Here is a 27,170-nt window from a genome sequence, read left to right as displayed (position 1 = left end):
CACCCTGAGGCTGCAGGCCTCAAGTTTTTTGGCTGGATTCTTCCCAAAGCAAGTTGGGGTAATCACCTGATGGGTTGTCTCCATGAGAGCACTTTCCATATAATGCTGATGATTTCTTCCTGTGGTTCTTCCTGCCTGCTGCACAGACAAAACCAATCCACTGAGACCATGGCATTGCAGTAAAGAAAGAGTAATTGACACAAGACCGGCCACACAGGAAATAGTTATTACTCAAATTGGTCTCCCCCAAAACTTGAAGATTAGTTTTTCAAAGATAGTTTGGTGGGCAGGGCCTAGGGTAGGGTAGAGGTGCTGCTGATTGGTTGGGCATGCAGATATAGGGGTATGGAAAATGGTCCTTGAGTGCTGAGTCTGCTTCTGGTTGGCAGCCACAGGACTGGTTGAGTCATGAGTCTCGGTGGAGCCAGAAATGCATAAAGAAACATCTTTCCTTATGCAGATGTTGATCAGCTGTGCTTACACATTCCTTTGTAAGGACAGGACAGTCTCCCCTAAGTTAGGGGACAAAAGTGACTCCTACTGATGGCATTGGCTCTGCCCCTACTCTCAGATGCAATGCCAGGGACTGTGAGGACCAGAGACCATGGAGCTGCTGGCTGGGTGTGGTCGGGGGCCAGTGATCAGCCTCTCTGAACTCCAGGTCCTTAGTACTAAACAGAAGCCCCTTTTGCAGGGTGGGCACTGGGAAGCATTGTTGGGGCCGTCCCTTGTTGGTGGCCTCTTCTCTTCCATCTCCTCTGGGTTTTCACAGCTTTTTCAGGAGCAGGCCTTGCCACCCTGAGTGCCCTCCACAACCACAGCTACCTTCTGAGGAAAGAGGCCTCGGGGGTCCTCTCTGCATGGAGTTGCCGAGCAGGCCTCGCCTGGCCGTACATGGGAATCACCTGGGGAATGTTACAAACCACTGTTGTGTTGCCCTGCCCCCCAGAGATTCTGCACCTTGTATTAACTGAGCACCTAGAGCCAGGTGTGGTGATGCACACCTGTAGTCCCAGCTACTCAGGAAGCTGAGGTGGGAGGATCCCCTGAGACCAGGAGTTCAAGATTAAGCCTGGGGAACCTATTGAGACCCCATCTCAAAATTAATTAATTAAAAAATACTGAGCACCTACTTGATGGCCAGCACTGAACTAGGTGCTGGAGTTACAGTGATCACTAAGATATAATTGTCCTCGAAGAACTTCAGTCAGGTGAGAATAGATATTTATTGAATGGAATAATATTTCAAGAAATATCTACCAAGAGGCCACTTCTTGGAAATCCCTGTTGGAAAGAAGATTTTTATCTTTTTTATGAGCAGAGTGCAAAGTTGTCTCTTTTAGATGGATGGATTTGAAAGGGAATTTAGTAATCTAGTTCCTATCCCCCAACCTCCCATTTTACAGATGCAAAAACCAAGGCCAAACAGCTGAGTTTTCTGCCCTAGAGGAGGAAAGTGGTCTCTGAAAGCCAGAAGACTCTCACATTACAGCATTCCTGCCAGCTGCTGTCAAGAGCTGCTAAGCTGTCCTCAAGTCCTGTGTCTGATGTCAAGCTAATAACAGATTTAGGGTGCATTAGTAAAGGTATCTTAATCAAGTCTAGATGCCTTCGAGATTAGACTCAGCCATGATGAGCAGCTAAGGATTAGTAAGAAAGATTACAAATTGTTTCCAGGAATTTATTTCTTTAAACACTGATTATATGTATAGTCTTTTTTTTTTTTTTTTTTTTTTTTTTTTTTTTTTTTTTGAGACAGAGTCTCGCTGTCGCCCAGGCTGGAGTGCAGTGGTGCAATCTCGGCTCACTGCAGGCTCCGCCCCCCGGGGTTCACGCCATTCTCCTGCCTCAGCCTCCCGAGTAGCTGGGACTACAGGCGCCCGCCACCACGCCCAGCTAATTTTTTGTATTTTTTGTAGAGATGGGGTTTCACCGTGTTAGCCAGGATGGTCTCGATCTCCTGACCTCGTGATCCGCCCGCCTCGGCCTCCCAAAGTGCTGGGATTACAGGCGTGAGCCACTGCGCCTGGCCTATATGTATAGTCTTAAGTCAATTAAAGTGTTGTTTATGTTCAGCTGTTTTTGTGAGTTATCACAGTTTTGTCAATTGAAAAATAATTGATGGAAAACTAAGTCAATCTCTTTACTAAGCTTTTTACTAAGCTTACCCGCTAAGCGTGCCTCCACCACTCGCTTTCTGTGTGATCCTGGGCAAGTCATTGAACTCTTCTGACCTTCAGCTTCTTCATCTATGAAATGAAGGTAATGATAGTACCTGCAAAGCAAGGTGCAGCATCTGCAGTGGAGCCTGAGGCCAACTGCCTGGAGTCAAACCCCAGCTCTACACTGACCCGTGTGATGCCTTTGGACAAATTATTTGACCTCTTTGCTTGTTTCTTTATCTGAGGTCTGCTGCCAAGAACCTGCAGATTCCCAGTCTGCCTTGGGTGATGGCGGGTGCTCCTACAGTCTGTACTGTTGAGGGTGGGGACAGTCCCCCACAATGGCTCTGACCTGGAAAAAGGCAATTTTGGGGGAGGGGTAGATGGCAGCTTCTCCCCTTCCCAGGGCTCCACATCTCCCCACACCAGTACCTCAGGGAAGCGAGCTGGAAGTAGAGGTGCCAGAGGGCTTGAAGCCCCTATGGGGTGGCAGGGAATAGGCAGGAGGTCCCATGCTCTGTCCCCAGGCACCTCAGAGAGGAGAGGTGCACAGGGTGAGCCCAGGGTGGGTAAACCCCAATGAGGAGGGCAACAAGAAGATCCCTGTGGGGCTTGGGGGAGGCTGGACCTGGGCAGTTGGTGCCAAGCAGGGCTGGGGACAGAGTCGCTGGGTGGTCAAGGCAGGGGAGGGGCAGAGAATAGCTCTGGGATGGGCTGTCCTGCATTCCTAGGAAGGGATATGGCACCAGGGCACGGCCTGGGTGCCCAGGGCTCCCCCGTCATGGCTCACAACGCATTTTTGTCAGGCCATGCAGTGGTCGCAGAGCCTGCGAGGTGGATATTATCCTGCCCACTTAACAGCAGGGAAAGCCCAGGACAAATGGCTTGCCTGAGGCCACCCAGTGTTCTCCACAGCCCCGGCCACCTCTTCTGTCTGGGTTCCAATCTACTTGGTAAGCACTGCGGTGGCCCAGGACAAGCAGGGAGGGAAGCAGCATAGGATGTGTGCGTACATGAATGTATGTGTGAGTATGTGTGTGTGAGAGTGTGTGTGTCTATGAGTGTGTGTGTATGAGTGTGTATTTGAGTGTGTGTCTGTGTTTGTGAGTGTATGTGTGTGTCCAAGAGTGTCTGCGTGTCCAAGAGTGTCTGTGAGTGTATGCGTATGTGTATGTCAGTGTATGCGTGTATGTATGTGTGTACATATAAGTGTGTGTGTGTGTATCTGTGTGTGTGTGTACATGAATGGGTAAATGTGAGTGTATGAGTGTTATATATGTGTGTATTTGAGTGTGTGTGTCTGAGTGTGTCTGTGTATGTGAGTGTGTAGGCATATGTGTGTACGTGTTTATGTGAGTGTGTATGTGAGTGTATATGTATGTGTGCCTTAGTATGCGTGTAGTGTATGTATATGAGTGTGTGTGTATGTGTGTATTTGAGTGTGTCTGAGTGCCTGTGTCTCTGTGTGTATGTGAGTGTGTGTAGGGATATGTATGTGTGTGTATATGTGAGTGTGTGCGGTGGTGTATGTGTGTGTATTTGAGTGTATCTGAGTGTGTGTGTGATTGTGTGTAGGGTGAGTGTGTGCATATATGTGAGAGTGAGTGTATGTGAGTGTGTGTGTCTGTATATGTGAGTGTGTGCACGCATGCATGGTGTATGTGTATGTACAGCTCTCCTCCAGGTCACTAGTTCAAGCGGGGACACTCCTCTGATCTGTCTCCAAAGAGCAACTCAAGTGCCTCGTGTGGTCCCCAGGGCGTCTAACTGCGTCTGCTTTCTGCTTTGATCCCCTCTTCAACTCCTACTGTCCAGAAGCTTCCTGCACTCCCTCACCCACTCCCTCATCAATCTCTGCCCTGTCCAGGGTCTACAGGGACACTTCAAATTATGGTTGGCTTGTAGAGGGGGCTCCAGCAATAGACATTGGGTCATTGGGGTGGTTAGCAGGACTCTCCCTACTCCCAGGGTTTGCACTGACTTTTAAAAATTATTATTATTACTACTATTACTATTATGAGAGATTGGGGAATCACTATGTTGCCCAGGCTGGTCTTGAACTCCTGAGCTTAAGGGGTCCTCCTGCCTCAGCCTCCTGAGTAGCTGGGACTACAGGCATGTACCCCACACCCTGATGCACCGACTTTTGCAAACTCTTCCCCACTTTGGCGATGGGCCACCTGTTACTGGCCCCTCACATGATGCCCATATCAAAGCCCTTGGCACTTCAGTGGAGGCACTGGAGGGAGAGGAGGAAAAGAGAAGTGGATGGCACAGATGGATGTGGGCAAGGTGCCAGTAAAGAGTGTGTGGGCAGCGAGAAGAGGACATGCTATCTGTAACAGATACCTGGGGCTCCAGAAGCCCTGGGGTGGATCTTGCCTTCCGCAGGAGAACCTGAGGTCAGCCAGGACACAGCAGACAGCCAGAGATAAGGACTAACCACCCATGGCCCGCTGGCACCTAGCTAGAACCTGCCTAGACCTACTCCCAGAAGGGAACTGCGTTTATGGAACACCTTCTGTGTGCCTGGCACGTGGCAGCCACTCTACCTTCATCCTCTCCCAAAGTTGTTATCCCCATTGTACAGATGAGGAAATTGAGGCTTGGCAAGGTTATTTAACTGGCTTAAGACACACACACGAAGTGGCTGAGCCAGGATTTCAACACAAAATTGTCTGTTTCCAGAACTTCCCACCCCAATAGGGAGGTGGGCAGACTAAAATCAGGAGGCAAAGGAAAGTGCAATTGTTGGGCCAGGTGGAGAAACAGATGCTGCTTCCAAGGGAGGTTTTGGGGCTCTGCCCTCTAGAAAGGCAATCTGACATGAACGCAGGCCAGGCTGGTGGTAATGGTAGTGGTAGTGGCGGAGGGGGCTTCAATTTCTGTCTTGAGGTTGTGTGATAAGCAAGAGGCCAGGAAACTTGGTTCTTCACGGAGGCCTTGGTTTAGTCCTGGTGGGAAGGCAAAGCTGCCTGGATCCATTCCTGTCTGGATGCCCTGTTGAGGCAGGGAGGACGGCATAGCTTTTCCTTTAGAACAGTGGTTTCCAAAGTGGGTGTGCACCTAGGGGTGTGCAAGATGATCCTTTTGGGTGTGGGAAGACAAAATTGGAATTTCTATTTATAGTTAAAAAAATTAATCCTGGCCTGGTGCAGTGACTCACACCTGTAATCTCAGCATGTTGGGAGGCTGAGGCAAGTGGATCACTTGAGCCCAGGAGTTTAAGGCCAGCCTGGGCAACATGGCAAGACTCTAGCTCTACAAAAAATTTTTAAAAAATTATCCAGGTGTGGTGGCGTGCAGCTATGGTCCCAGCTACTCTGGAGGCTGAGGCAGGAGGATGGCTTGAGCCTGGGAGGTCCAGCCTACAGTGAGCTATGATCATGCTACTGCATTCCAGCCTGGGCAACAGAGTAAGACCCTGTCTCAAAATATGTTTATTTATTTATAAATAAATGAAAATAAAAATTCATCCCTAAGTGTGTGATTTCTAATATGCATACTAATTAGTTGAATAACACAAATATAGTTTATAGGCAAATATTTATATAATTTTATGTAGTCCATTGAAAGCTCTAAATTTTTTTTTTTTTATACGGAGTCTCGCTCTGTCGCCCAGGCTGGAGTGCAGTGGTGCAGTCATGGCTCACTGCAACCTCTGCCTCCCGGGTTCAAGCGATTCTCCTGCCTCAGCCTCCCAAGTAGCTGGGATTACAGGAGCCCGCCGCCACACCCGGCTAATTTTTGTATTTTTAGTAGAGACAGGGTTTCATCATATTGGCCAGGCTGGTCTTGAACTCCCGACCTCACATGATCTGCCCACCTCGGCCTCCCAAAGTGTTGGGATTACAGGTGTGAGCCATGGCACCTCCACCAAGTTTTTTTTTTTTTTTTTTTTTTTTTTTTTACGTATAGTCCATAAATAAGGTTTCCAGAACTAGGCACTGGCCAGTCATAGGTGTGGAGGCGAAGCACCGCAGAGGGTGGGTGTAGATATACTGGGAATAGCTGTTGGTGGCCCCTGCTGGTCATTATAGGAAGTGCAACATCACTCAGTGCTAAGCCTTATCTGCTGGAAATTTGTTAACACTCTTGAGTTTTATTTTTCTCTGTGCCTTGACTCCCAAAACTCTGGGCTGAACACCACCATAGGAATACCTTGATTTTGGGGGAAGGAGAGATACTACCTGCGCCATTATGACCTCTGAGGCTGAGGCAGGGAGGAAGGCAGAGCTAATTACAGACCTCAGAGAAGGAGGACTCATTCCCCTCTTGAGGTAAGGGGCAGCCCTTAACAGCTAGGGGATGCATTGCCGACCCTCAAACCTGCTTGCCTTCCCAGCTACTCCATTGCCAACCATTAGCACCTCTATTCCTTTGGGGAACAGCTTAGGACACACTGCACCTTTATTATGGCATTTAACTGTGCTACCAAGAAGCGCTTTTTGTATCTACGTAACACACTCCTTCCCAACTTCAACCCCAGACTGTGAACTCTAGGAGGTCAGGGCCCTTATCTATCTCAGTATCACAGAAAGTGGTACCTTGCCTGGCACAGAAGAGGAGCATCCTATTCTGCATCAAGAAATGTTTCTTCTCATTCTGTAATTGCACAAGGCTGTTGTGAGAATGAAACAATTTGTCAATTGTAAGGTCCTGAACAGATGTGAGAGACTGGCATTCTGCAAGGCCTTTATTAGAGAGATACTTGTTGACCTAAGAATGCAGCAGGGCAGCTGCTAAGAATAATGAGTTGGGCTCCACCTCCCCAGGTGGGCCGGAATCTGAGATCCCAGCCTGTCCTGAGGTTCCTAAATGGAATGGAAGGTTTGATGTGGGTTGCTATGGAGGTAATAATTGCTTGATTGAGAAGTAATTAATATCTTGTAGAGATTCAAGAGCCTTCCTCTTCCAAAATACAAATAGCTGAGTGATTTCCAGCCCAGAGGTGGACAGGTGAGAGTGGAGGGTAGCCTTTATAATGGAAAGGGGAACTCTTCCTGAATTCAATTAGAAGGATTTTCTAGGCCAGGTGCAGTGGCTCATGCCTGCAATCCCAGCACTTTGGGAGGCTGAGGTGGGCAGATCACCTGAGGTCAGGAGTTCGAGACCAGCCTGACCAACATGGAGAAACCCTGTTTCTACTAAAAATACAAAATTAGCCAGGCGTGGTGGCACATGCCTGTAATCCCAGCTACTCGGGAAGCTGAGGCAGTAGAATCGCTTGAACCCGAGAGGCAGATGTTGTGGTGAGCCGAGATCGTGCCATTGCACGCCAGCCTGGGCAACAAGAGTGAAACTCCGTCTCAAAAAATAACAAAATAAAAAAAAAGAAGAAGGATTAGAAAATCCTTCTTGCGGATGGAGGAGAGAGCTGCAAGCAATGCGCTCCAGGAACCCTCTTTGTTTAGAGAACAAAGCCTGCAATTCCTGTCAAAGCTATCTGGGTTCGATGACTTTCTTCTCTCAGTAAAAGCCTGGGTCACCTAAACAATGTGGTTTTCAGCAGTTTGGCCGCCTCTGTGGCTTTTGCCTATATCCAAACTTATACCCTTGGAACTCAGGGGAGAGCTGAGTCTTGGGACCCAGGGACCAGTCGTCCCCTGCTTTCGGGATAGATGCCAATTTCTGAGATTTCCAAGCAAGTTTCCAGGGTGTAATCCATTTCTTTTCTTTGTTTCTTTTGAGACAGGGTCTCATTCTGTTGCCCAGGCTGGGGTGCGGTGTTGCAATCTCGGCTCACTGCAGCCTCAGCTTCCCAAGTAGCTGGGACTACAGGCGCGCGCTACCACGCCCAGCTAATTTTGTTTATTTTATTTTTTGTAGCGATGGGGTTTCACTATGTTGCTTGGGCTAGTCTCGAACTCCTAGGCTCAACCGATGCTCCCGCCTCTGACTCCCAAAGTGTTGGGATTACAGGAGTGAGCCACCACGCTCGGCCAAAGATGGAGTCTGTTTATGATCTTAGGAATCCAGTTAGCAAGGAAGAGGGATGACTCCCACATTTTGCTAAGAGCAACTGGACTGGGTGGCGGAACGCCGAGGTCGGAGAAGTAGCGTAGCTAGCCCCAAATGCTAGTCGCACTGCACAGAGCCTCCCGTATTTGGAGGCCCAGTATCTTTTACTAGCAGATCTGGGGTGGAGCCGGAGGCTGGGCGAAGGCGGGCCAGTGGGTTTAACCCTTTATTTACTTTTTTGGCTGGGACTCTGAGGAAGGCTAGCCAGTTACTTCTTTATTCCATAGACAGGGAAATGGACCAGGCCTCCCTCACCCAGACCTAAAATAGGCTCTTGAATCCTTTCAGGAAGACATTTCCTCTTTTTTGCAAAATTTCTGGAAAGTCTGGAATCCAGATATCCACCCTCCGAGTCCTTAAAAAGCTGCCCCGATCCCGAGGCCTTCTGGGGCTGGTATCCTGCTTCCTGGGAGTCTCTCTAAAGTCCTCCTATTCCTTTTCTCAAAATGGAAGCAGGATAACGAGGAAAAGTGAGGCACGCCTGGAACTAGAACGCGGGTCTAAGCCAAGAGGGGTGGGCGGAGTAATCAAGCCGGTCTCATTAGGCACTTTTACCATCGCCCTTTTAAGGGATCCTTGAGAGCCGAGGGACACCAGCAGGTACTGGTACCAGTCCTGCCTCCCTAACCCTTCCCAGTGGGACGCCAGCAGGGCGTCGTGTTCTGTGCGGTGTCTCCCAAACCACTACCTGGCTGCCCCCCCCACCAGCTGCTGGGAAAGACTACTTCCTCCGAGTTGTGCCGGCCTCCGCGTTCTCCTCCCCTCCCCTCTCCTCCGGGCCTCCGCCCCCTCGCGGAGAGGCCTCGCCGCTTTAAGAGCCGGGCTAGCGATTGACAAGCAATAAACGCTGAGCGCCCGGCTGCGCTGGAGCCGCCCGGAGCTAGGGGCTCCCCGGGGCGCAGGTAGGCGTCCCCCGGCCCCCGGGCCAGCACCCACCCCAAGACCTCCGCCTCCTTTTCGTCCTGGCACGGCACTTAGGACCCTATTCACTGGGTTTAAACTCCACAGGCCCCTTTCACCCAGGCTCGTTCCCTCCCTCTCCACCCGCCCCTGGGCCCTCTTTCTGGGGTGCTGGTTGGGAGAACCAAGCCCCGCCGCCCATTGACACTGGTCCCCGCCCCTGCGGTAGGGGCTCCAAAGTGGCTTCAGGCACCAAGGTGGTGAGCTGTGAGGGGCCCGGGTATGCGCGCGGCCTCCCCGGGGGCTGTGCGGGTTGGGGGGACTTTGAAGCCCGGCATTACGTAAGAACCGTGCTGTTAGCGCTTCCGGGGGTTGGGGAGCGAGACAGAGGTTGCGCTGGGTCCCGGTAGCCCCCTGGTCCCCCTAGGCAGCCAACACCACAATTTTCCCTGGGAGGGGGTCCGCAGAAAGGGGCGCGCTGCTTCTGCCGCTTCCCAGGCTGTAGCGGGGCGGGTCGGGTCGGGAGCCAGGGTTAGGGTCTGGAGACTTGGGAGGGGACCGGTGCCAGAAGCGAAGAGCCAGGGTTAGAAAGTTAGGTCAATTAAGGGGAGGGGGGCTGCGGATAAAGACGGGGTGGGGGTTGGTGGCCGGGGCAGTCATTTAGTGACCTCATCCCTGGTCTCCGGCGGGCGCGCAAGCAGAGAGCCTTCTTTGATGGCTCACAACACGCCCCTCTCCCCCAGGTCCTAGCGTCCAGGGTGTTAGGGCTGGGTCCGTTAGGGCAGGGGTGATCTGACTGTCCAAGCATGCACGTCCTCCTGGCCTTTCGACCCCATCCTCTGGCCCTCAGTTCTGTCCAGACCTCCCCGCGACCTCTCGCTCTCCAAAGCGCCTTTGTCAGACCTTTCTTCTCCGCACCTCTTTGTATGTGTATGGATGGAGGGATGGGTGGGAGGTTGGAAGAAACCTCTCCCTTTCGCTGTTGGTTCGCTCGCCTACGGACACTTTGGGTGATGTGGATATCTCGGAGGCAAAGCTGAGAGGACATCTGGGCCCAGGCTTTTGGAAGGCAAGGTGCAGGTTCCCAGATGTCTGGGTGCAGGACCTTGGCACGGAGCCAGGCTAGCTTGCCTGGCACTGCCGTTCTCCTGTGGGCACAGCCAGGCCCCGCCCTCTCAGAGGCTGGGACGGGCGTGGGGGAGCAAAGCCAGCCGATGTCGCGGGAACCGACTCCCCGGGAGAAAACCCAGGCAGGCTGGGCAAGACTTCTGAGCGCAGGGATTTCATACAGGAATCTCCCTGCCTTTTCCCACCCTCCACGCTCTAGGGAAGGAGGACTTCTGGAGTCTCTTCTCTGACCCTATGAGGGAGAGCAGCGCCAGCCAGGAGAAGGCTCCAGGTCATCAAGGCCTGGGAGCGGGAGGGAAGGGATCCCTCCTCCCTGCTCTCTGGGAGTAGAGATTGGCACCAGGGGCACAGGCCAGCACAGTGGATCCTGGGCATTTCTTCCAGCCTGGGTGTAGCCTGAATAGGGGTGTCCTTCCTCTCCCTGAAAGCACCTTTCTTCCATGTCCTTAGGGGCAGAGCTGGGAGGAAAGGGAACCATCCCCCTCACTTTTGTAATTTCTGTCACCTGAGCTCAGGTGACCGGCTCAGGCCTGAGAAGGGAATGGGAGCAGAGAGGGTTTTATTGAAATCAGGTACTAGTCCTCTGGGAAGAATCTTCTTTGGAGGGAGGTGGAGTTGCTGTGGTTCCCCCACCCCCAGGACTCAGCAGGCATTCAGTCCTAAAGTGGGCACTGCCAGATGCTTCCCCCAACTCCCCACCCCTGCTGTGAGCCACTGCCTCCTGTTGTCATGGCAACTGGGAATTGGGTTTTATCCAGCAGCACATGCCCAGGAAGGCAAAGGGAAGAAGGGTGGGGGGTAACCCCCTGCCCTCTCCTGGGAGAATGAGGGAGCCACTCCTAGCCTGGGGAGGCCCTGGAATGGAAACTGGGGCTGTAGACTCCATGCTTGGTTCTGCCCAGAGCACTTGGTCTCCTTGTGCCAGCTCTGAGCTAAGAAAGGGAGAGAGGAGAGAGAGCAAGCCAGACGGGCCATGGAGAGGTAGATATCACTTCTGTCAGCCCCCCAGATAAATGTCTGTGGAACATCGACGCTTTGGTAGGCCTAGGTTCCAGAAGCAAATAAAATCAATGTGATTCTGGCTCTCAGGGAGTCTGGGAGTACTCATGTTTTCTACTTTGGCTCAAATTATGGACTCTTTTATTATTTTTAAAATGACTTTTTTTTTTTTTTTTTTAAAGACAGGTTCTTGCTCTGTTGCCCAGGCTGGAGTGCAGTGGTGCAATCATGGCTCACCATAGCCTCTACCTCCTGGGCTCAAGAGATCCCCCTGCCTCAGCCCCACAAGTAGCTGGAATCATAGGCACGCACCACCACACCCGGATAATTTTTAATTTTTTGTAGAGATGGGGGTCTCACCATGTTGCCCAGGTGGGTCGCAAACTCCTGGGCTCAGGTGACTCTCCTGCCTCAGCCTCCTAAAGTGCTGGGATTATAGGTGTGAGCTACCTTGCTCAGCCAAATTGTGTTCTTACCCTCTATAAATTCTACCTGTTTCCTCTTCAAAAAAAAAAAAAAAAAAAAACAAAAAAAAAAAAGACAGCAGGAAGAAACACTTTATTTATATACTTATTTTTGAATCATAAAACCTGGATTTTCATTTTAGCTCTCCTTATTAGCTTTGTGATCTTGGGCAAATCAGTTAACCTCCCTTATCCTCCCTGGTCTCCTCCTCCTCAGAGAAATAGGCAAGTAATACCTGCTCTTCCTGCTTCCCAGGACTGTTGGAATCATTGTTGTTCTCCAACCCCCACTGTCTGGGCAGCACCTTCTCCCCTACCTTTCTGGCTGGTCCTGAAGGGGAGGCTCTTCCTATTCCCTTCCCCATTGCTTTGCCCTTGTATCCGCTCATCCTCCTCTCTCCCCTCTCCAGGAGAGACGTTTCAGAGCCCTTGCCTCCTTCACCATGCCGGTTGCCGCCACCAACTCTGAGTCTGGTAAGAAGTGGGTGAGGATGTTAGCTTATTTCAGTGGTTCAGAGGGTGCCAGGGGAGGACTTAGGGGTGGGCACTTGCACAGCTCCAGATAAGAACCAACTGGCTCCGCTGCTGTCCACCCTACCACTCAGCCATTCCTTCTGGCAGCTGCTGTGACCATCTCCTCTGTGTGGGTTCCTGTGCTGGAACGGAGAAGAGAAGGAATAAGATCCATACCTGCTCCAGTGTAGGGCTGGAGCACAACTCACCTCCGTGGAGGGCAGGGGATACATGCTCCAGAGGTGACCCGTACTGTTGCTGGAGGGCAGTGGCATAGGACCAGGCCTTCAGGTGGTGGCCCCGGAGCTGGGCCTTGGAGAATGGCTTGGGGGTGGAGGGATTACAGCAGCACAGCCTGGGGCTGAGAAGTCCATAATCGCTGCCCACTAGGCCAGCATATGCCAGAGGTGGACAGGGGGTACTGGGGGTCAGGAAGCTGTGAGTGAAGGAACGAGAATACCAGGTCAGGATACCTAGACGTGGCTCTGTAGGAGGCATTGGGACAAGGGAGTGGGCCACTCAGACAAACTAGCAAAGCCTCAGTGGCAAACTGCTTAACCTCTTGGAGCTCGCATTTCTTCTGTAAAGAGGCTGCTGTGAGACGCAAAGGCCATAATGGGAGAGCACATTACTTTTAGGAATAGTCATAATTATTATGCTGCTGTTGCTGCCGCTGCCACCAAGTTGTTGTTGTTGTTTTTGAGACAAGTTCTGGCTCTTTAGCCTAGGCTGGAGTGCAGTGGCGCAAGCTTGGCTTACTGCAACCTCTGCCTACCAGCCGCAAGCCATTCTCCCACCTCAGCCTCCCGAGTAGCTGGGACTACAGGTGTGCATCACCATGGCCAGCTAATTTTTGTATTTTTTGTAAAGACAAAAATGTTGCCCATGCTGGTCTCAAACTCCTGAGCTCAAGCGCTCCACCTGCCTCGACCTCCCAAAGTACTGGGATTACAGGTGTGAGCCACTGTGCCTGGCCTGAGTTGTTATTTTGGCATTAACCCTGTGTCCTTGAAACAGTCACCTCCCTTTGAAGACCTCAGATTTCCCTAAGATGAGATGATGGGACAAGATCAGTGTTCTTAACTTTTTTCTTTTTCTTTTTTTCTTTTCTTTTTTTTTTTTTTTGAGATGGAGTCTCACTCTGTTGCCCAGGCTGGAGGGCAGTGGTGGGATCTCGGCTCACTGCAACCTTCACCTCCCAGGTTCAAGTGATTCTCCTGCCTCAGCCTCCCAAGTAGCTGGGATTACAGGCACCTGCTATCATGCCCGGCTAATTTTTGTATTTTCGTAGAGACTGGGTTTCACCATGTTGGCCAGGCTGTCCTGACCTCAGGTGATCCACCCGCCTTGGCCTCCCAAAGTGCTAGGATTACAGTCATGAGCCACCACACCTGGCCTGTTCTTAACTTTTACTGGTCCTGAGTCACTTAGAATCTGGTGACAGCAGTGAGCCCTCATCGTAGACATATATATCCATGCACAAAAGGTACATTCCACTCTAGGGGCTCATGGATTCCTGTAGTGCACGCAGGACCCCAGAAGGTTAAGTTCCCTGTGCTAGAGGCCCTCTGAGGCCCGGGCAGCTGGGAACTGCTATGGTTCTGCTCTGAGTTGTCTGAACTTCCCCCTGCCTGGATGCCTCCCTCCTATGCAGCTCCTTCCCTTGCTCTAGGCTCCGCTACTGCCTCTGCCAGAGGTTCCAGGGCTGCCACTTTGGGTAGAATGATTCCTCTGTCCCTCCTGTCTGAGAAAGTGAAGGGAGTGAGCCAGGGCCTAAACTGTGGTACACTTGTCCAGGAAAGGCCTCTTCTCCTTGCAGTAGAGGGATGGCACTAATGTCCCCAGCTTCTGCAGCATTGGAGGGCTCAGTCCCCCATCTCCTGTCCAGCCTGCTGGGCTCCCTGGGGTCTCCCCGCCTCTTTCAGCCTGCCTAGGCCCCACTGTAAGCTGCTTAGGCATTAATTAAATCCACTCCTGAGCCTGTGCTTAATGGCTTCTCCATCCGGGGCTGTCCAGTAAACCCATCAATAGTACCTGACTGGGGCGTAGGAGGAGGAGGAAGCCCAGCAATTTGACTTCCTTGTTGCAGACCACTTGATGGGGGCATGGTGGGGGAGGATGGGGGACATGGAGTAGAGCCTTGGGATGTGGCGGTGGGTTCTGCTTCCTCAAAGGACTCCTGGGGCTCCTGCTCCCCTTCATGTTGTTCGAGGGGCTGCTCCTGGCTTCTCATATTCAAAGGAAGAAGTACAAAGTGTTTCTCTTCCTTCAGGCAGCCTCTGTCCTATCCCGAGCTACATTAGCTCCCAGCTTCAAAAATCTAATAGTGGGTTCTGCCCCTTATTATCTGGTGGTCATTATACTTCCCACAGGATAGAGAAACAGCTGTGTCCCCGCCTCTGAGTTCAGGCTCCCCTTCCCTCCTCCTTCCCTGGCAGATCCCTGCCTTGGACTCTGCAAAGTGCAAAGCTAACAAGGTCCTTTTTCCGCCCTTTCCCAACGGTCGGTATGGTTGAAGGGAGGGAAAGGGTATGGGTGTATTCCTCTTGCAGGGAGACCCCATATCTACTTTGGGTAAAGTCAGGGGCCCTTTTCCTGAGAGCTGGGAGATAAATGGGCAGTGGCACTGGGCTGAGAACTTAGAGATCCTGAACCTGGCATCTCCTGACCTGCAGCCTTGCTCCCTCTTCCCCTGTCACCAGATTCCCTCCCTTTTTTGGATCAAGGCTGGGATATGTTGCTGCTTTCAGGTGGAGCTGTCCCTTTAAATCTCTCCTCCATCCCTGGGTTACTGTCCTGGTGTGTAATTCTACTGCCATGGCAACCAGGGGTGCTATGCGACCTGGTGCCACTCCTCAGGGAATGGCTGAGTGGAGGCTGCAGTACCCTGATGGTGGCCTCTTGGGCACAGGATCTCAGAGGAATGGGGTCACCGGGGCGGAGCTGAATCCCTCCCTTCTGCCCACACTTTTCCCTGTGTGCAAATGTGCCCTCACTTTTCCTTTCTGGGGAACTGAGTTCCAAGATGCCTGACTTGCTTCCTGGGCATCACCCCCTTCATCAAGGGGAAGAGCTCATCAGAGATGGGGGAGGGGAAGAAGCTGCTGTGAGGCGAGGGGTAAGCAGGGCTGGGGCACTGTCCCTACCCACAGCGATGCCACCTCCCCCACGTACCCTGCCTCCCAGTGGCTGACCAAGGGCGGGTAGGGGGAGGCGTCTGAGGCTTGAGGTATTTGCCCCATGCCCAAGTGAGGCTGCCTTCGGTGGAGGGCTGAGTCGTTCTTGGGGACTTCCTTCGACTGAGGGACCACTGTAAGGAAACAGGGCCTGGACAGGGGACTGAGAGCAGAGGTCAGAGGGCATAGGGAGGAGGTGGCATGGGGTGTATTAGAGGAGGGGCTTCTAGAAAAGAGGGTACAGGGACAAGATGGGCCAAGACTTTTCTCCCTCGGGTCTCCTGAAGTTGGCTGTGAGGGGAGGGTCTCGGGGTACCGCGCCAGTCTTGAAGGGGCAGCATGCCTACCCCCTCCCCAAAACCTCCTGTTAGCCCCCTCTTCCCCATCTCCACCGACACTGACATGCTGGGGATCGGGCAATCTGTGGGACTAAGGCTCCCGCCTAACACCCTTCTCCCACCGGGTTACCGCCTGCTCTGCACCGCGCAGCGCCAGTCGGGGCTTTAGCCAATCAGCAAGGCGGTCACGGCGGCTGAGCCTTGCCATTGGCTGGTTCCTCAGAGGGCGCTCCCCGACTCCCGCCTTCCCCAGCCCCGCCAGGCTCTGGCTGGGGAGGCGGCAGACGGCGGCGTATAGGACGCTCGGGGAGTCCCAGGGTCTGGGGGCCGCCATGGCAGGCAGCCCAGGCAGCGGGGTCTCTTTGGAGGGTATATCCCTGGAGTCTTCTGAGGAAGCGGAGCTCCAGAGGGAAGGTAGGGAAGGGCGGGCCAGATAGGGGCGGGGCAGCTGGCCCCTTAGCCTACCTTCCTCCAGCAGAGTTGGGGCATCTGGGGAGGGTGGCCTGGGAGAGGTCATCTGAGGGCACCTTCAGGAGAGCTGTCCTGGGCAGAGGGCACCAACTCCCTTGGCTCAGTCCTCCCCCAGATAACTGACGGAGGGAATCTGGCATACCCTGGCAGGAAGGGAAGGGTCCCTGCCCTGGCCTCTTTCAGAGCCCACTGAGGGCCTCGCAGGTCTCTGACCAATGCCCAGCCCTGGCCTGAGCAAGAGGGGTCTGAAGGGCAAGCTTGGATTTTTTTTCTGGAGAAGGCAGGGAGCAGGAGGAGGACGGAGATGGGAGTCCAGGAGTCCCTGAACCATCTCTGCCAGCTCCAGTTCCAGTGCCCCCTCCTCCCCACTCCTGTTCCTTCCTGGAGGAGGGGGCACTGACAAGAGCATTGAGAGGCGCCAGGGGTGCATCCTCCCCTGTCCTCCGTGGCTTGGGTGCTGTTATGCAGATGTAGGCGTGGGCGGCATGGTGGCAGAGTAATGATACCCCTCACCCATCTCTGCCCCCAGCTGGGCACATTCTGCTTCTCGCTTCCTTTCCCCGGAACTTGCCACAGCCTGGAACTCCCACCTCTGCCAGTGAGTGAAGGCAGCCCCCACCTCAGGTCTCAGGGGCGTTGTTGCGGCCCAGCTGCAGGTGTCATCGTGTCCTCCGTTATGTTCCATTCCGGGCTGAGAGTTTGCTTATCCCTGTGATGACTTGGTGTGACCTCGGCCTTTGGGTCACACCAAGGCCTCCAGTGCCTGTTTCCCTAGCTCCTGCCAGCATTCCAGGCCTCAGCTTTGACTTCCTATCATCTATGTTAATTTCTCAGTGATTACAGATCATTGTCACTCAGAGCTGAAGGCCTGTAGACATCATCTAGCCCAATCCATCCATTTTACAGGCAGGAAAGACTGAGGCCAGTGAGGGACAGTGACTTGTACAATGTCACACTGAATTAGTGGTGCTTAGACTGGAGGCTCTGCAGGCCCTGGCACCCGTGTGGCTACTTCTTGACTCTGGGCCTGTACTCAGGGACTTGCTCCAAGTACTGTCTGTCTCATCCTTGAGCCTGCCAGGTACAGGTGGCTGAGCCCTGGGCTTCAGCCCATCTAGAGGTTGAGTGAGGAGCTTGTGGCTTTCTTTTCTTTTCTTTTTTTTTTTTTTTTGAGACGGAGTCTTGCTCTGTCGCCCAGGCTGGAGTGCAATGGCAGGATCTCAGCTTACTGCGACCTCCGCCTCCTGGGTTCAAGCGATTTTCCTGCCTCAGCCTCCCGAGTAGCTGGGATTACAGGCGCCTGCCACTATGCCCAGCTAACTTTTTGTATTTTTAGTAGAGACGGGGTTTCCCTATGTTGGCTAGGCTGGTCTCAAACTCTTGACCTCAGGCAATCTACCCGCCTCGGCCTCCCAAAGTGCTGGGATTACAGGCGTGAGCCACCACGCCCGGCCAGAGACAGTCTTGCTCTGCTACCCAGGCTGGAGTGCAGTGGTGTGATCTCAGCTCACTGCAATCTCTGCCTCACAGGTTCAAGCAGTTCTCCTGCCTCAGCCTCCTGAGTAGCTAGAATTACAGACCTACACCACTATGCCTGGCTAATTTTGGTATTTTTAGTACAGATGGGGTTTTGCCTTGTTGCCCAGGCTGGTCTCGAACTCCTGGCCTCAAGTGATCCACCCGACAGCTTGTGGTTTTCTGGTACAGGGCAGGACCTGGAACCTGACACCTGCTTCCCTTTCTCCCTTCTCTCCACCTCAGAGTCTCTTCCAGCTGCCTGGAGCCTCCCACCTGCTCAGGCTGGCATTACCTAGGGTGGAGAGAACAGGCCAAGGAAACTGTCCCCTTCCTCCAGGATCCCTGTCCCAGGCATTCAAGGGCCTGGGGTGCCTGTGCTGGGCAGGGAGGGGAATGTTGCCAGGGAGGGGCTGTCTTCTGTGGGACATGGGGGTGGGGAAGTTGCAAGTATTGTGGTGTGTTTTGGTCTTCTGTACCCAGCTGGTACCTGTGTATCTCACTGCCCATACCTTCCCCCAGCCATGCAGCAAGTCCTGGACAACTTGGGATCCCTCCCCAATGCCACGGGGGCTGCAGAGCTGGACCTGATCTTCCTTCGAGGCATTATGGAAAGTCCCATAGTAAGATCCCTGGCCAAGGTACAGTGCTCCAGGGAGGTGGGCACAAGGGCACTGTGCTTGGGGAGGCACAGTAGGGAATGGGGTATTAGCTACAGAGGGCCCTGGGAATGGGACATGTGGCAAAAGAGGCCCCCCCTGAAGGGGACTGTAGAAGAAAATCATGCCCAGGTGATGACCTGAGTGGCTGCAGGTAGAGGGGGCTGCCCCCACACCTGTCTGGTGAGTGCGTGGGTGGATGTTTAGTGACTGCCAGCTTGTGGAGTGTGTGATTGGTGTGGCCCAGCATGCACATGTTGGAGAATCTCTAGAATTCATCTTGCCTGTCCTTCTGCCTTTGGGCATTTTGTGTGCATGTCTCTCTAAGGTCACCTGCCATGTATCAGGTTGGGGAGAGATTCACTAAAAGAAAATTATAGGACAATTTGGTAATGACAGTGATAGAGGTAGATACACTAGGCATTTTGGGAGCATAAAGGACAGGTGCCTAACCCAGCCTGGGGTGGGCGAGGAGGGCTTCCTGGAGGAAGGACCACTTGAGCTGAGTGGAAGAATGAGGAAGAGGGGGAGGGCATTCTGGGCCACAGAAGAGCTTGAGCAGAAGCACAGAGGTAAGAAAGAGTCAGGAGTGTGCAGGGGATTGGAAGTGCTGGTGTGAGGCTGAGCCTCAAGTGTGAGACAATGCGAGCTGTGCAAAGGTTGGCAGGTCTGGAGGGCACTGGGGGCTGTGTGTGGGTGCTTGGGCGTCCTTCTGTGAGTATCAGGGAGGCTTTATGGTTTTTTTTGTTTGTTTGTTTTGTTTTGAGAAGGAGTTTTGCTCTTGTTGCCCAGGCTGGTGTACAATGGCGTGATCTTGGCTCACTGCAACCTCCACCTCCTGAGTTCAAGTGATTCTTCTGCCTCAGCCTCCCGAGTACCTGGGATTACAGGCATGTGCCACCATGCTCAGCTAATTTTGTAGTTTTAGTAGAGATGGGGTTTCTCCATGTTGGTCAGGCTGGTCTCGAATTCCCGACCTCAGGTGATCTGCCTGCCTCAGCCTCCCAAAGTGCTGGGATTACAGGCATGAGCCTCCGTGCCTGGCAGGCTTTACAGTATCTAAGCAGGGATATGATGGCCAAATGTGGGTGTTTTGGCAGCCATGTGGAGGACTGTTGGGGGGTTATATCTGAAGTTGGAGAGGCCAGTTAGCGGCTCTTTAGTGGGTTGAGTATAAGACGCTAAGAGCCTGAACTGGAGCTGTGGTCCCAGACCTTAGGGTAAACTGGTAGAACTTGGTGTTTGGCAGTGAGGGCTAGGGGACAGCAAGGCACCTGGGATCCTGCCTGAGGGAGTGTGGAAGGATGCCCCCTCTCCTGAGGAGGGGAGGTGGTGATGGTGCCCATGGCTGCGTTGGAGGCAAGGCTAGGAGCTGTGGGAAATCAGACCTAATTGCTCAGATTTCTTGGTGAAGGTGGAGCAGTCCTCTCCTGGGAATTAGGGATCAGAGATGGAGCAGGAAGATTCAGAAGGGAAGGTTTGACTGGTCACTGAAGGGGAGAAGGAATTAAATGGATGGGGACCTCGACTGTCCATGTCAGGTGCCTGATTTCCCAGGGTGGGGGTGACTCTATCCAGAGAGGAAGAGAAAGGAGCGGGGGCTTTGGTCCAGGGCATGTACTGGCCTGGGGCTGTGGAAGTCGGATGCAGGGAATTGTGAAGGGAGCTGGTGAGAGAGGCTCAGAGAAAAAAGGCCCAGGCTGGAAAGAGGCAGAACAGGGAGAAAATGGAGGTGAAGGCTCGGTGGCTCTCTGAGGTCACAGAGTATTTGAGGGGTGATGGTGGGGATACAGATGGAAGAGAAAAAGACCAAGGTCAGAGGAAGGGAGGTAGGAGGTGAAAGTTTTCCAAGGAGGACAGTTCTAGGGATGCCATGATAATGTAGGATGGGGCTGCAGTGGAACAGGTAGGTCATCAGTGTTGAAGACACTCAGAAATGGAAGGCTCAGGAGTGGGATGGGCTTGTACACACACCCATTGGCATGTAGGGCTATGGCAGGCGTCAAGACGGGGAGAAGACTGAGGCAGTCCCCAGGGTTTTCAGTGCATGGTGGTGGAGGTGACCAGGAAGTCGGCAATGACATCAAGGGTGGGGAGAAAGAAGGTATAGCCAGGTGGTGGGTTTTCTATAGAGTGGGGACTCTGTCACAGGCTGGCTATAGCCGGCCCTGGCATGGGATGTGGAGGACCACGTCCCACTGGAGTGGGGATTGCTGCTGCAGGGGACACCGTGTCCTTGGGATGTAGCCTGTTCACGTTATCTGTGGAATGGTTGAAGACTTGGGAAGATTGTTAACAGCGAAAGATGAAAAGTTGCAGAGGTTTAATAGTGGGAAGTTCTGGGGAAGAGAAAACTGAGCAGAATGGAGGAGATTGGAGAAAGGCAGGGTGCTTTTCATTCAGCAATAGAAGATCCTACTCATTTACTAAAAATAAAGACAAGAAGCCAGGAGTAGGGGCACACACCTGTAGTCCCAGCTACTCTGGAGGCTGAGGTGAGAGCATTGCTTGAGGCCAAGAAGCTCAAGTGCAGTTCGTGTAACATAGTGAGAGCTTGTCTTCGATAAATAAGTAAATAAATAATCACAAGGAATTATACACATTTCAAACATAGAGACGTTCCATGAAGGCAGGAATGTTTGTCTTTTTGATTCACTGCAGTATCCCCAGAGCCTACAAAATGCCTGACACATAGTAGGTGCTCACTGAATATTTGTTGAATGAATAAATACAAAACAGTATAAAAAAATAACATAACAAACTCCTGAGTACCCATCTCCAAAATGTTAATAATGTTTGTTTTGACTCTTGCCATTTCTTCTTAAGAAATAAAAAGTATGAGGCACACAGCACGGTGTGGCTTACAGCTTTAGTCCCAGCACTTTGGGAGACCAAGGTGGGTGGATCACTTGAGCTCAGGATTTCAAGACCAGCCTGATCAACATGGTGAAATCCTGTCTCTATAAAAAAATAGAATTAGCCAAGCATGGTGGCATTCACCTGTAGTCCCAACTACTCAAGAGGCTGAGGCGGGAGAGTTGCTTGAGCTGGGTAGGTCGAGGCTGCAATGAGCCATGATCACGCCACTGCAGTCCAGCCTGGGTGAGAGTGAGACACTGTCTCAAAAAATAATAATAAATAAATAAAAAGTTTGACACAGTTAATGCCTCTCGCCTTCCTCATTTTCACTGCATTCCCTTCCCACAGGTAACCACTGCCTAGAGATTGATGTCATTTCATTGAATGTTGGCTTATGTTGCCTACATATGTGTTTAGCTGTAAACAATATACCTTTATGGGAATTTTTTTTTTTTTTTTCTGTCTCCCAGGTTGGAGTACAGTGGAACAATTATAGCTCACTGCAGCCTGGAACTCCTGGGCTCAAATGATCCTCCTGTCTTAGCCTCCTGAGTAACTGGGACTACAAATATGTACTACCATGCCTGGCTAATTTGTAATTTTTTTTGTGGAGGCAGGGTCTTGCTATGTTGTCCAGGCTAGTCTCAAACTCCTGGCCTCAAGTGATCCTCTCAGCCTCCCAAAGCACTGGGATTATAGGCATGAGCCACCATGCCTGGCTCTACCTTTGTTATGTGTGCTTTTTTTTTTCCTCTGGAGTCTCACTCTGTTGCCCAGGCTAGAGTGCAGTGGCACAATCTCAGCTCACTGCAACCTCCGCCTCCCAAGTTGAAGCAATTCTTCTGTCTCAGCCTCCTGAGTAGCTGGGACTACAGGCACGCACCACCATGCCTGGCTAATTTTTGTAATTTTTTTTTTTTTTTTTTTGAGACGGAGTCTCACTTTGTCGCCAGGCTGGAGTGCAGTGGCACAATCTCAGCTCGCTGCAACCTCCGCCTCCTGGGTTCAAGCGATTCTCCTGCCTTAGCCTCCCAAGTAGCTAGGACTACAGGCACGCGCTACCATGCCCAGCTAATTTTTGTATTTTTATTAGAGATGGGGTTTTACCATGTTGGCCAGGATGGTCTCAATCTCAGGATGGTCAAGAGATCCGCCTGCCTCGGCCTCCCAAAGTGCTGGGATTATAGGCGTGAGCCACCTCACCCGGCCATTTTTGTATTTTTTTAGTAGAGACAGGGTTTCCCATATTGGCCAGGCTGGTCTCGAACTCCTGACCCCATGATTGGCCTGCCTCCAAGCCTCCCAAAGTGCTGGGATTACAGGCGTGAGCCACCATGCCTGGCCATTACGTGTGCTTTTAAATTTTATATAAATGAAATGATAGTGTAAGGTGCTTCTGTTCTTGAGATTTCTATTTCATACAAGTAGTACAGCTATCGACCTAAGTATAGATATAGATAGAGTTAGGGAGATTCATTTAAACTGTGGTGTGGTGTTCTGATACAGCAGTTCCCAACCTTTTTGGCACCAGGGACCAGTTTTGTGGAAGACAATTTTTCCATGGATCAGGGTGAGGGGGGTGGTTTTGGTATGCAACTGTTCCACTCAGATCATCAGGCATTCGTTAGACTTCTCATAAGGAGAACACAACTAGATCCCTGGCATGTGCAGTTCACTGTAGGGTTGGCACCCCTATGAGAATCTAATGCCACCATTGATCTGACAGGAGGCGGAGCTCAGGCAGTAATGCTTGCTCACCTCCTGCTGTTCACCTACTTCCTAACAGGCCACGGACCAGTACTGGTCCATGGCCTGGGGGTTGGGAACTCCTGTTCTAATATATGAATAGAGCTGTTTGTTTATTGGTTCCCCTCCTGAGAGAGGTGTATGTCACTGCTGATTTTGCTCTCTTAAAAACAGTGCTGCAGTGAACATCCTCATATCCATCTGCTTCTGCACGCATGTGGGGGTTTCTCTAGAATGGACACTTGGCAGTGAAATTGATGAATATGTGTAGTTTTGAACCTCAACATCTGTAACTTTCCAAAATTCATTTCAGAGTTGGGTTTATGAGCCCATATCACCTCTGGGTACTTTAGCTATTGTCTCCACAGTGAGACAGTGAGACTCTGCTTTGGGATGGCAGAGTCTCAGAGTGAGACAGCCCTCTTGCCAATACCCTTCAAAGCAGGGTCCCCCTTGATAGCATTCCTCTCTGGTCCAGTCCACTCGACAGTCTGTTTGACAGCTCTCTAATGATGGGTTTGCTGGCTGGCTGGCTATGTCATTCACTCATTCGTCCGTCCATCCATCCATCCATCCATCCAACAAATATCTATTTTGCACTCACCACATAGCAGGCACAGTGCTGGGGTTATGGCAGTGAACTGCCAGATAGTTTGTTTTCCTGATGAAGCCCAAGTCTGTCTTCCTTTCACTGGACCCCACAATGCCCCAGTCCTGGGACCTCACAGTAAAGCCTAATTGAGAATGAACCAATGTGCTGTGTCACATTGTAAGTAAACTCCCTTCTCTAGAAACGTTTTTGGCGAGAAGCTGGTCAGGATTTTTTCCAAGAAATTCCTGGTGTGGTTCCAGATTCATAGAGCACAATAGAAGAGAGTATGGATGTTTCTTCCCCTCTGAGACCCCCAGTACGAGGCTAATGGGCTAAGGCAATCCAGTGACTTCTCTCTCCCTGTGGTTGTGAAACAAACAGGAAGTGAATCTCCATAAAGGAGCCTGAGCTCATTGAAAAAAAAAAAAAAAAGCCATACATTTCTTCTGTCCTTGTATGGGTGATCCTTTGCAATGTAAATTTGCCACTCCTCTCATCAAAGATATGTCTCTCAGAGCTCCCTGCATTGGACAATGGGACCTACTTCCTCCTTCTCACCAATTTTAATCATTATGTATACACAGACAAATTTCTAACCTAATAGACAAAGCACTGTGATCAAAGATCCAGCTGCAAAAACTTGGTGAAGTGGCCCAGAAACCCACAGGAATGAAATCAGATTGGAGCCACATGTGGTAGCTGTTGGCCTCCCTCCCTTATGCTGTGGAGCTGGGCTTGACACTCTCTGGGGATGTGGCAGACAGTGTGGGAGGGGCCAGGCTGGGTAGATCTGGGACCAGGGAGGGGCAGGGCCTGAGGATACAAACCCAGAGGGTTAAAGGCCCTAAGGGAAGTCAAGTCTGGCAGAGAGATCAGAAGTCCAGGCGGTTGGCTGCACACAGCAAGTGGCGGCCCCGGCAGGTGGCTGGCATCTGGGAGGGCTGACATGGATCCAGCAGCAGGTGTTCCAGCTGCAGACAAGGCCAAGGTGAGGAATCCAAGGCAGGGGACTTTCAGAAATTCAGAAAAATTGTTATTAATGGGGACAGCCTGAGATGCATGTGAAGGCTGGTGTGAACTAATTCACATGAGATGAAGAAGAAAGAACACAGGGCTTGGAGTCAGAAGATTCCACTGACCGGCTTTGTGAGTTTGGTGTATCTGTCAACCTCTCTGAACTTCAGTTATTTCTTATGGAGGAATTTTTAAAAAATTAATATTTATGTATTTATTTTAAAAGAAAGGTGAGGTCTCACTATGTTGCCCAGGCTGGTCTTGAACTCCTGAGCTCAAGTGATCTTCCCACCTTGGCTTCCTAAAGTGCTAGGATTATAGGCGTGAGCCACCATGCCCAGCCCAGTTATTTCTTTTGAGAAGTGGGGAGAATGATACCTATCCCTCAGAGTCCTGGTGGGGCTAGGTGGAGGTTATGGAAGTGGAGGTGCTTTTTTTTTTTTTTTGAGACAGAGTCTTGCTCTGTTTCCCAGGCTGGAGTACAATGGTGCAATCTCGGCTCACTGCAACCTCCGCCTCCCAGGTTCAAGCGATTCTCCTGCCTCAGCCTCCCGGGTAGCTGGGATTACAGGCCCACCATCCCCAGCTAATTTGTGTATTTTTAGTAGAGACAGGGTTTCACCATGTTGGCCAGGATGGTGTCGATCTCCTGACCTCAGGTGATCCACCCGCCTCGGCCTCCCAAAGTGCAGGGATTACAGGCGTGAGCCACCACGCCCGGCCAGAAGTGCTTTTTGAATCAGAAAGAGTTGTTATAATCTTAGCTTCAGACTGGAGTTCACAGGGAGGCCTCTTGTTCTGTGGGGAGGCTAGGTGGAAGACCTGGGAAAGCAAGACAGAGCCCTAGAAGAATAAAGGTCTAGGGAGGTCACTAGGATGGGGGCTCTGACAAGGGGACATGACAAGCAGAGGGTATAGTGGTGAGGCCAGTGTATCAGTTCACTTTTGCTGTGTAACAAACCATCCTGCTGTGTCATGGCTTAAAACAACTGTGATTTAATTCCCCTGATTTTGTGGGTTGGTTGGGTTGTTCTTCCGGCCTTGTTGTTCTTCTTGCTTAGCTGGGGCTGGGTGGTCCGGGATGGCCTCACTCACATATCTGGTGTCTTAGCTGGGAAAACTGCAATGTCTGGGATGGCCAGACCCCTTCCCATGTGGTCTGTCATCCTCTGGAATGGTCTCTCATCCTCAGCCACCTTCACATGGTGGTCTCACAAGCAAGGAAGGACAAGCCCCCAGTCATGAGCACTTTCTAAACCTCTGCTCACATTTGATAATGGCCCATTGGCTAAAGCAAGTCACATCTGTCAAACCCAGATTAAAGAGTTCCTTTACTTTCTGACACACTACTCTCTGGGACGTCTTTCAGCTTTTCATTTCACTATTTAATTATGAACCAGGGCTTCAAATAGGAATTCCCTGTCTTTTGCCATGATCGGGGGGTTGGAATGGAGGGCAGAGGGAAAACTTTTCAGTGAAATGACTGTGTAGTGTTTGCATTTGCAGCCTGCTACAGCTCTGGATTGGGAGCAAACAGAACAGAGTGCAGGCTGGCCCCACTACGAGCTAGCTGTGTCTCCCACCCAAGCTTCTGGTTTACCATGAGCTTGAGCCCCCTGCTTTGCTGAGGATGATTTTCAGAGCAGAATGAAATGAATGGCTACCACAGAAATTCAAATCACTCTTCTAGTTCTGGGCCATGTGTCACTTAACATGAAAAAGAAGAATAAGTCTTAGCAAAATAATAGTGAGTAAAAAAGTAAGGGAAATAATTGTACACTTAAGTGAAAAAAAATCAGACCCCAGGGATGGATAAAGTCATGATTTCCCCCTTTTTTTATGTCATAGAAAATACGGCCGGGCGTGGTGGCTCACACCTGTAATCCCAGCACTTTGGCATGCCGAGGTGGGTGGACCACCAGGTCAGGAGATCAAGAGCATCCTGGCTAACATGGTGAAACCCTGTGTCTACTAAAAATACAAACAATTAGCCGGGCGTGGTGGTGCACGCCTGTAGTCCCAGCTACTCGGGAGGCTGAGGCAGGAGAATGGCGTGAACCCGGGAGACGGAGGTTGCAGTGAGCCGAGATTGCGCCACTGCACTCCAGCCTGGGCAACAGAGCGAGACGCCATCTCAAAAATAAATAAATAAATAAATAAATGCATTTGGACAGACACGATTCCCTTTTTATTAACTATATTCATTTCAGAAGTATGTAGAATACATACAGACACATTAAAACTCTTTAACTGGGAAGCCAGGGAATGACAAACACACTAAATCAAGATGGTGCTTTCAGCTGGGCATGGTGGCTCATGCCTGTAATCCTAGCACTTTGGGAGGCTGAGCCGGGCAGATCACCTGAGGTCGGGAGTTCAAGGCCAGCCTGACCAACATGGAGAAACCCCATCTCTACTAAAAATACAAAATTAGCTGGGTGTGTTGGTGCATGCTGTAATCCCAGCTACTCGAGAGGCTGAGGCAGGAGAATCGCTTGAACCTGGGAGGTGTAGGTTGCAGTGAGCCGAGATTGTGCCATTGCACTCCAGCCTGGGCGATAGAGCGAGACTCTGTCTCAAAAAAAAAAAAAAAAGATGGTGATTTCTGCAAGT

At 51.5% G+C, this 27,170-nt stretch overlaps 1 protein-coding gene across 6 annotated transcripts in view; it reads left to right on the top strand.

Annotated features, from left to right (window-relative positions):
* The first annotated feature begins 6,845 nt into the window (after positions 1-6,845).
* The window catches only part of MPP2 (MAGUK p55 scaffold protein 2), a 34,447-nt gene continuing 14,122 nt past the window's right edge, over positions 6,846-27,170 (top strand). The window contains exons 1-3 of one of the 6 annotated variants that reach the window (XM_055256760.2): positions 6,846-7,015; positions 12,085-12,148; positions 18,210-18,328. In XM_055256760.2, coding sequence (XP_055112735.1) covers positions 6,914-7,015; positions 12,085-12,148; positions 18,210-18,328 — 285 coding nt within the window. In that variant the 5' untranslated portion in view covers positions 6,846-6,913. Of the gene's footprint in view, positions 7,016-8,906; positions 9,086-9,407; positions 9,425-12,084; positions 12,149-15,027; positions 15,306-15,955; positions 16,116-18,209; positions 18,329-27,170 lie in introns of those variants that run through there. The other 5 variants (XM_055256761.2, XM_055256764.2, XM_063629115.1 and 2 more) reach the window with 5 other exon arrangements.

Source organism: Symphalangus syndactylus, chromosome 20, assembly GCF_028878055.3.
Source record: "Symphalangus syndactylus isolate Jambi chromosome 20, NHGRI_mSymSyn1-v2.1_pri, whole genome shotgun sequence".
Taxonomy (NCBI): domain Eukaryota; kingdom Metazoa; phylum Chordata; class Mammalia; order Primates; family Hylobatidae; genus Symphalangus; species Symphalangus syndactylus.
This window is presented reverse-complemented; position numbering and strand designations above follow the sequence as displayed.